This window comes from Notothenia rossii (genome assembly GCF_949606895.1).
Source record: "Notothenia rossii genome assembly, chromosome: 6".
Classification (NCBI taxonomy): domain Eukaryota; kingdom Metazoa; phylum Chordata; class Actinopteri; order Perciformes; family Nototheniidae; genus Notothenia; species Notothenia rossii.
Window position 1 is genome coordinate 77,510,895 of NC_136909.1, and position 10,089 is coordinate 77,520,983.

Genomic DNA, 10,089 nt, shown 5'->3' on the forward strand with positions numbered 1-10,089 from the left:
ATTCCTGACACAGTGGATCAGCGCAACACAAAAAACATGTTTTGATTATGAGAGACTGAAATGTGGTTATGTCCCATTTGTTTCATTTAGGCCTGGTCAAGGCTTGTTCTAATGTTCTAAAAACACCACATTCGGTCTGTAAACAATATCTTACTCGAACAAAATGTACTTTAATACAAACCTCATGGACAAAAACACTAAATGTACCGCATGCTTTGTTCAGTACAGCACTGAAATTAAGTCATTCTCAGCGGGTAAAAGAAGAAATGTCCCATTAACTTCAGCACAACAGCACATCTGTAAAAGTGTCAGTTGACTTTATTAGGATCGGTTTCACTCAGTTGAAGAAAAAACAACTTTTGTCTTTGGAACGTTTACCTAGGAAGAAAACAAATCTACAAAATAAGTTGCTGGAAGGACAATATATAAAACAATGGCATCAAAATAAAAAAAATAAAAAACAGGCTCAAATATTTTTGGATGCAGGGCATTTTCCTCATTTTGCCCTTTTGTTTACAAAACAATGACAAAAAAGGGAAACTTAAAAAAAAAAAAATCAATACTTATTTACAGTGCATATATTTACATTAAGGCATTTTTGCTGGGGAGAAAGACGGTTGATCTGATACAACCACCAGTTCTACACAAATAAATAGTCAGATTTACCATGATACATTACAGTGCTATATCATATTTATGCTACCTGCAGTGAATGAACAAATACAGTTATAGGTGCAGGCTGAATCATACAATCAAAGCGGACAAGCGTATGTTGAAAGGTTCACATTTGTTCTGTCTTTAAAAATACTCTCATGCCCATATGTCAACTAAAATAGTCCATTATAGTCAGTGTGACCTGACATTTCCCTAAAGCAATTTCAATGAAAGCGATGGGGAACAAAATCCTTTTTTGGTGAAAAAATAAATATCTTCCTAAGTTTAGCCAAAGTCTCTTTGAGCTCAATCAATCAAAATCAGCTGGGTATCTTACAAAGTTAGTGTTTTTGATTATTTTGCCCTGATTATTTTGAAATTAGAAGCCTAATATAATCATGTTGTTTCACATATACTGTTATTTTTGTTTCCCATCATTGACATTGAACATTTTTTGATTGGGGCTAGCTGCAGGAACACTTGCAGCAACAACTCTTGCAATATACGGACATGTTGTTTCAAGAAAGACTTTAAATATTGTGAACTTCTCCTTTAACAAAACATATGTCCGTGTTTGATTGACTGATAGAACCTCAATGCAATTAGTTGTGTACAGAGTCAGAGAGAAGACTGACTGTCATTTCATTAAAAAAAAATCAACATCAGGATGTCCGTAAAGTGGCCTGAGCCAATCTGTTAAATCACAACGAATGATGGGTAAACCTGTCATTTAAAAATAATTCACTTTTTTTAGATCTTTCAATAGATTAAGAAATAAAAACAGCACCAAGTGTGTTTAAAAGGACTTTCTACATTGATCACTGCTCTGCTACCACTTAACAAAAACACATACAAATCAGAGAAGGAGGCACTTTATAAGGTGTTGAGGATGAAGATCATACTTTGGTTAAAACGTTGAACGTAAAAAGGCTGGATGAGATAGATGTACGGATAATTGTATTTTGAAGACGCTTAATTCAAGCTTGTGCATCAAAATAAAGTCAAATTCAGTTTTAACTGAATTAATTATCAGATATGTCTACGGGTTCTGCTTACATTTCTCTGGTTGGAAATCCATCAAAAGACATGAATAATTTATCACCTAATTGCTGCTCTTTACCATCCATCCACCTTCCTCTGTCCTCACATCTCCTCTCTATAAAAACTAAAATCTTTCTATCTCTTCATCTCCACCCCTCCCTCATTTTTTCCTGCACTATCTTCCCTCTCCAGAGTATATGCCTTCAATTTTTAATATCTGAACAGCAAAGGTTTCTGTGGCGTTCACAAATATTCAGTCCAGTAGTGATAAGGATCTTTCCAGTGGTGAATGAGATGCATGGGCCAAAAAAGGCTTCGATTTAAGATTTCTAGTGCAAACCGAAGGATTTGGTAAAAAGTCAAACCTGGATGTTCCAGTTATATGAGCAAACTAACAAACCATGGAGCAAAAAAAAAATGTGGTTTGACTAGTTTTGCAAAAAAAAACAACCTTGAGACGCATTTTGGAGCTACCATTTTCTTTTTGTTATAATTTTTCTTCTCTGTGTTTGTCCAAAGAAATCTATACTAAGTATATCTGGAGGTTAAGGGACCAGGAACTACATCTGGCAATTATTGTTCTACCTTACAACCTCCGATTCGTCCCACTCGCGTTTAAAAAGCAAACATGTTTGTTAGGCTATCGTACGGTTTCAGCACAGGATAGCAGCACCAGGAGGAGCTGTGGTGTCATCAGGCAGCTTGTAATGTTGTGGAAGATGAAGTGAGTGCTTTGTGTGTGTCAACATAGTGTGTGTGTGTGTGTGTGTGTGTGTGTGTGTGTGTGTGTGTGTGTGTGTGTGTGTGTGTGTGTGTGTGTGTGTGTGTGTGTGTGTGTGTGTGTGTGTGTAAACGCTGCTAGTTCTGGTGTCTTTTCATGTGCAGAGCGAGGTGGTCGGATCGGGAGAAGGAGCGCGAGCAGACGGCGCACTGGAAGGGTTTGGCGCCCGTGTGCTTCCGGAAATGGCGCGTCAGCTCGTCGGATCGGGCGAATCTCCAGTCGCAGCTGTCCCACGTGCACCGGTACGGCTTCTCACCTGCAGGATGGAAAGAAGAAAAAGTCTGAATGAGTGCTGCGGCTCCTTTATCGAAAACTAAAACAATTATTTAGAAACCAAATCCTGAATGGTTATAAGCAGGACCTGTGAACTCATGCTTGCTATTTCTTGTCATTGTAAAAGTTACTTGTTTTGTACAAAGAAATTATTTGTTGAAAACAATTCTGCTGATGACCTAAACTTTTATTTTCATGAACAATGTACGCTGGAGGGGGGAGGACCAGAACACTTTTAAGCTTCTTCTTGCCCTTTTTGAACATGACCGGCTATTTTAGAATTTGCTTGAAAGTTTTTTATTTTGCTTCTCTTTGATTAACTCAATAATGAATTGATTAATTAATATTATTGTTTGTTTTGTTTCCAACATGTTCAATAAATTGACTAAATAAAAAAAACAAATGGCATCACTGAGCTGAATTTCTGGTTAAATCACATGATCTTCAGCAAATAACAGAGACATGACAACAAGTGATTATGAGAACCAATGAAACTAATTATTATTAGTACAAACATTAACTCCCTTAAATACATTACTTGCTCAATTGGGTGGAGCAACTGGCAAAACAGGCTCTACTGAAAGGTAAAGTTACATCCCATCATATACAGTCATCACGCTGTCATAGGCATTTATGAAGCACAAACGCCGCTCATGTTTCCCACGCTCAGCATTGTCTGACTTGGCTATTGTGCATTTCTCTTTGACAGATGTGGTTTGTTTCTCTGTCACTCAGTCATTCCAATAATGATTACATATAGTGCCAGCTACTTTGGGAAAACGTGTGTGAACAGTCTCATTAATTCACGGCACGAATCATTTTAGTTTTTATCGGCCCACGTAATGACATTTCTGCAAACCACCCAGATACATACTTGTGACATTATATATTTAATTAATGGAACAACATGTGTATCACACCCAAGGACAAGACTTTGCAGGAAACACAATTATGTACTTCTGCGTACTGGTATTTTTAATATGTCTATGAATTTAGCTCTGTCAGGTAACAATTGATACAGAATTATGATCCCTTTTCTACTTTCAGTAGTTTGTCTTTTTTTTATTTCAATTTGGTGCTCAATTTCAAGTTGGCAAATACTGCTTCACAATATAATTGATTAAAACGTGTCTTAAAAGCAAGCCACAGTTTGTTTGTAATTGTTTAAATCTCAATGCACCAAAAACATAATCCTTTTTTCCTCTATTAAACCTGAATTAAATGTGGTAAAAGCAGAAAGAGATGTAGGCACCTGGACGAATTAAAAATAAATCTGTCTGCATGCTGAATACCACTAGAGTTAAGTGAACACAATAGGATTTATTTTGTCGTCTGTGTGAACAAAACCTCAAACAGGCACAGCAAGCTCTGCAGCGTTGCTAAAACAACACTAATGCCATTATGACATTTAAATGAACAACAGCATCAACAAATTGAGGAACACACACCTGAAAGTCAAACACAAATAGGAAAGACAATAAAATAAACACAACAAAAAGTGAACCGGGAGAACAACTCACAATACACACACGCACACAGCGACACACACAAACAATCAGGGTAATGGATGTTGATGGAGATTAGAGTGGGAACTCCCACAGGGACAAAAACGCATTAGGAATCATCTCATCCAGATTACTGACAGGTGTGTATGTGTGTGTGTGTGTGTGTGTGTGTGTGTGTGTGTGTGTGTGTGTGTGTGTGTGTGTGTGTGTGTATGTGTATGTGTGTGTGTGTGTGCGTGCGTGCATAAGTGTGCATTCAAGCAACTGAATAAGATAAGTAGAATGAGTAACAGACAAAGATAGGGGGGGAGTGTTGAAAGTGGGAGGATGGCACAAAAGAGATTGATTAGATGAATAAAAAGGAAGGGAAAAGGGGGATAAAATAACTAAGTGGGCCTGACAAAAGCAGAGAGGATCAGGAAGTTGCTGCTACATCCCTCTTTACATGGCGTGCCTTCATCTTGTGGTCTATAATAACTGCAATAACCACAATCAGCCTGCAGCATGAATGACGCCAGATTTAATTGTCGTGTCATGTTCCCAAAAACGAAATGTGAGGCACGCACACCCACAACAGTATTCTGAACAAGCAGTGCAGACTCATATGTGAAACAAACTCTGGATCCTAAAGTGGTAAGAAGGGGATTGGTGTGTGTTTGTGTATCCATACGAGTGAGGAGAGCGTAGATATCAACAGAAGATTTGTTTTGTTAGCTGGAGTGAGGTGGGGCCCAACACCTAAGCCCTTGTTTGTTGATTTTGCCCATCCAATAGTAATAATAGTTCAAATATAAATGTGAAGAGGGGGAGAAAGTGAAGCAAGGAAAAGGGAAAATGGACCCTGAAGTGCACACGGTGAGGATCGAAGTGGAACAAGAAGGTATTTTTGTATCTGCACCGAACAATCTCGTACATATTTATAATTTCAAAGATCCACACAATAAGAAGGCATTCAAACATTGATGTCTTCACAGATCTTAAGAGAGATGGCACCATGCGTCTAACGCAGACCACATAGTTTGAGAGTCATCCCCTGGCAGAAGTGTGTCACTTCCACCTGTTTTGATGGAATAGTATATTGGGCAGAGGATGGGAATGGGGTTGGATACATTTACACACACATGCCAGGAACACAACACTCTGCCTAGCAACTTGGTGCCAGTGCAGATACCGAAATACAAGTCGCGTGGGCAGCGTATTTTTCCCTGTTTAAAAAAGATGCATTAATTGGAGGAATGTCTTACCCGTGTGGGTCCTGAGGTGGGCTTTCAGATGGGACGACTTGGTGTAGACCTTCTTGCAGCCTGACGACAGAGAGAAGGATAAACACAAACAGAAGTGTCAGATATGTGTTTACCCAATGCGCTGAGTAGTGGCATGCTAGAAATGTGAACTAATGAACAACAGAAGCTGTAAACATTTGTTTTTTCTATTCTGATTTATCGAAAGTACACGTGACTGTGTAAATAAGGGGCACACATGCTTCTCGTATTAAAACTGTTTTCATTTGGGCGTATTTAAAAATAAACTGCATGCCAATAATCACACGCTTTTTTTTCTAAACATATTCTGACATCCAAGTCAAAATATTTTAAATACAGAAAAACAAGACCCTTTTCACAAAATGAACAGTGTGCGTGGAAACATTCTGAAAAGATTTAGGATTTTGATTGATTTAGAAAGATGTTTTTTCGGATCTGTTCTGGCTTTAAATGAAAATATTACATTTCACATATTGAAAACATGTAAAGAGTGAACAGCTGCTGCAGTGAGACTAATATGATACACTTGGTTAGAGTGTGGATGTGTCCTTGTGTGGATATGATGGATCTGCCTCACCTGACTTGTGGTAACATGCTGCAGGAGGCTCGGCTTAATCCTATTTTACACGCTGCCACAGGCTAGCTGACATTACATGTCCTACAAGTAGCTGCACATCGTACAAGTGCAATCTGAACCAACTATCTAAAGTGTGACTGTATGCAAATTACTTGTTGTGGAGAGAAGATCAAATGACTTCAGGAGAACATTCAATTAATTACACCCACGCAGGTTCATTCCACAATCATACCAGCAATGTCTTAAAAGCCACAACAATATGTGAGAGCTCGAGAGTGCCCGAGTCATTTGAGGTGAGACAATAAAAGCAAGGTAGTTATAATACCAGAAGGTTAATTGTAAGGCAGTGATTGATGTTCTGCATTGCCAAAATATTTTAATGCTAGTGCAGCGTGTACACTGCCGTGGCTGTAGTACATATCGTGACTCATAAGCCTGGGAAATCGTTTTACACACAACATATAATTTTTCCAAAATGCACGGGTGTCTCAAAATAGATCTCTTTTTTCTTACAGTTTGTGAGTGACCAAATATTCACCTGACCACAGCTCAATGTAAGAATAAACACACAGTGAGAAGAATCAGAGAGCTGTGTAATTGTTCTGACCTGGGTAATCACAGTGATGGATCCGTCGTTTCTCCAAATCGGGGTTGTTCCTCCGGTTGTAGCGGGCAGACATGGTGTTCTGGGCTGGAGTTGGGGTTGTTGCAGGTACTTGGGGAACACCTGAAGCTTGGCCTGGGGACGGAGTGGGAGCTGTGGTGAGGGGGAGGGCTAAGCTGCCTGGTCCTGGGCCGGGGCCTATCCCAGGGGGGCTGCCTGCCAACTTGGAGGCGATGGTGGCTGCATATGAGGGAGGAGGGGACATGGTGTGGAGCAGCTCCTTCTGCCTGTCAGGGCTGCCGGGCTCCGAGCTCGGGGGAGAGGGCGGCAGGTAGGGCGTCTGGTGCTGGAGGAAGTGGGGGTGGGCCTGAGCGTGGGGGTGTGTGTACCCCCGGCCACCCAAGCCGCAGTACGCAGGCTTGGCTGTCTGCTCTTGTTGAGACGCAGAAGAAGCTACCGGCATGTCATGGAAAGGTGTGTGGATTGTGGAAGTGTGCTGTATCTGCTGATGATGATGGTGGTGATGATGATGATGCTGAGCCTCCATACCATTGCCATGGTGATGGTCCAAGCCGGAGTTCAGTAGCTGAAACAGTGAGCCGCTGTTGTCATGGTGGTGGAGAGCGTGCTGTTCAAACTGCGGTGACATTTCCTGTTTGATGAACACTTCTGGCACCGACTCGTCACCGCGGCCGCCTCCCGCATGGTTAAAAACACTGGTGAAGTCCGGTAACCCTGTTAGCGTCATGTTTATGGCTGAGGTTTCCATGGCAATGCTGCCGGGGCCATGCCCAGATGTGCTGCAGCTACTGGTGGGCGTTGTATTGGGGCAGTGCAGCTGGATGTTGGGGGAGAAACAGGGGGAGGCAGATTCTGTTTTGATTTGAGTGAGACCTGTGTGGTTCTGCTGCTGAGGCGGCCGCACCTGCTGACACAAGCCCATCCTCAGGTAGGCGGCGTCGGGGAGGTAAAGATTCATGTTGAGGGTGTAGGGAGTCCCTGTATGGTTGTCAGTGAAGAACTGATCCAGCGCGGACACACAGTCTCTCTGAGTCTTCTGCTGGCTTTCCGAGTGAGGTTGAAGTGGTAGAGACTGAGGGGAGAGGTACCTGTCCATCTCAAACTTTGCCTGTAGATAGAAACACAAACAAAACAGTCTAGTTTAGAGACATTTCATTTTGAAGAAAACTTTGGTTGAATCAAATGTTTTCAGCTTGCTTCTCATGAGCTACCATGAAACCATTCTGAGGCGCTATTTAGAGAAGACAAAGGTTTGATAGGACAGTCACCGCTAAAACATTTATCAAGTAGTCATCAATAGGCAGTTCCTACATTCCACATTGACTCTCTGGCTGCGAAGCTGAACTCAGGAACCCATCAGCTGTGAGGCCAACAGTTGAGAATCAGGCCATGGAAATAAGAACTAATACCACTAGAAAAAATCCTAATAAATGTCCATAACTGCAACTATGACAACAGACTAAAGAGGCAAACTCGGGCTGATCCAACTGGAATCACAGGTGGACAACTTGATGTCAAATAGGGCCTTTTTCCCTCTGCCTATTTCCTGTGAATATTAAGGCAGGTATAAAAGTTAGAGAAGCCCTGCAGCAGAGGATGAAACAGCAACATGAAAGGGAATAGGGAAACACCCATGCCTCTCTATCCGCAGCAGCAGCAGTAGTCTGGGGATGGGCTGCTATTTCTAGGCTCCTGATCCACCAGCTGTTATATTGCACTCTCTCCTCTGCTGCACAAGTTTCCTGCTAACTGGGGACAGAATTGCCGGGAGCTTTCTGTCCGGAGCTGGAGTCAGTTGTTGTCAGCGTGGTATGATGGTGAGGGGGGGGGAGGAGACCAACAACTGGTGGCCAACTGGCTGGCAGAGAAAACATGCGGTGAATGCGTTTGCAGGCGGAGCGGCTCCGTCCAGCTGGCCGCAGCCTGCTCGCTAATCACCGAAAATAGTGCAAAAGAAAGTCGAGGTTAACATCAGCTAGGCCGATGGAAATTTAGAGGCCAGCTAAATAAACTGGATCTACAACCTATCTGCCACGCCCATTCAATGAAATACATCAAGTCGGTTTGATTTCTACCCGGTTTACCTGTGCGTAGTCATTGTGTCCAGTCTTGTCTGTTTCTGTGATCTTGCAGTCCAAGCCGAACAACAGCGAGTCCTCCAGGGGGAATCCTGCGGGCAGAGCCGCCTTCTGCAGCGGGTAGAATGGGTCCTCCTGCCCGCCGCCGCTCATCGCCAGGGTCGCGGCCATGAAGCTCGGGTGCAGCGCCGCTCAGGATCGCTCGTCCTTTTCTGCTAAAAGGAGGATGCTACAGCGGAGTGAGAGGAGTGGAGCCGACGAGGTGGAGAGCGTGAGGTGGAGTTAATAATGTGAGCCTGCCTGCTACATCCCCTTCACTTGTTTCATCCCTCCACCGGCCCACAGACAGTTTCTATCTCCTGCTACAGGGCGGAGCGACCCAGTGTAAATACTGCACATGCACCGCCCATCAAGCGTTTAGGCTTTGATCATTCATTCACTGGCCACCGCCCTACTCCATCTAAATACACTGACAACAGTGTCGTAAACTAGGCTACAGGACCTGCCTGACAGACAGCATTCACAGCCATAGAGGAAGTCAAGGTTAATTCAAGTTTCCCCTCCAGTGTTTTTAGTTTATATCAAATATGTATTTAAATTTATATAGATAATCTCTAATAGGAATATTATATTGTATCTAAATACCTGGTCTATTCTTGCAATTAAAGTCACTTTTTAAACCTGATAGTCCCAAAAGATACACAAATAAAACACGAATGGGCCATTTAAGGCAGCAACTAGACCCACATGCCTCCTAAATGTCCGGTTATTTCAAACCCCACACCACCAGTTGGTGATACAGACTTTAAAATGCGATAGGAGACTATTTTTTTTTTTAACTCATTATAAATCAATATTCTCATGTTGGGTATAGCATTTCCATTGACATGTAAACTGAACTTCATATGCAAATTAAGGAGTAAAATCTACTTTTTAAACAGGTCATTCTTTTAATGTGAACTGGATGGTGTTAGAAATCGCAGTTTATCACTAAGTTTATTATGGAAAATACCATCTGCAAGGGGCTGCACTCACACATTTTAGTTTGTAAAAAAACATGTATACAGTGTAGGATATAATAAGCTTTTACAAAAACGAGTTATTATATTTTAACCTAGCTCATTTAACAAAAAAACAAAGTGGTTGTTTGTGAAGTCTTTTATGCTCAAAAGAAATGAACAACACAGCCTCTAAGCAATCCTCTGGTTGAGTTTAATTTGACACCGATAAGAACGTGGTCTGAAATGATAGAGGTATGTCTACTATGTCTATATTTAAAGCCAAAGGAGCCTC

The 10,089-nt window shown here is 41.8% G+C and overlaps 1 protein-coding gene across 1 annotated transcript; it reads right to left on the minus strand.

Moving 5' to 3' along the window:
- Positions 1-296: 296 nt before the first annotated feature.
- klf5a (Kruppel like factor 5a) lies at positions 297-9,805 on the minus strand. Its single transcript, XM_079688381.1, has 4 exons — positions 8,803-9,805; positions 6,701-7,826; positions 5,499-5,558; positions 297-2,732 (listed from the first exon to the last, which is right to left on the minus strand). Exons 1-4 carry the CDS (start codon positions 8,965-8,967, stop codon positions 2,554-2,556), a joined length of 1,530 nt encoding a protein of 509 aa, XP_079544507.1. The 5' UTR covers positions 8,968-9,805; the 3' UTR covers positions 297-2,553.
- Between the last annotated feature and the right edge of the window lie 284 nt (positions 9,806-10,089).

Bases quoted from the DNA above. Each gene is read 5' to 3' on its own strand.
- klf5a (XM_079688381.1), bottom strand. From the start codon at position 8,967: ATGGCCGCGACCCTGGCGATGAGCGGCGGCGGGCAGGAGGACCCATTC. The intron at 7,827-8,802 runs GTAAACCGGGTA...TTCTATCTACAG, and splicing joins GACACAATGACTACGCACAG to GCAAAGTTTGAGATGGACAG. The intron at 5,559-6,700 runs GTCAGAACAATT...CTCTGTCGTCAG, and splicing joins CCATCACTGTGATTACCCAG to GCTGCAAGAAGGTCTACACC.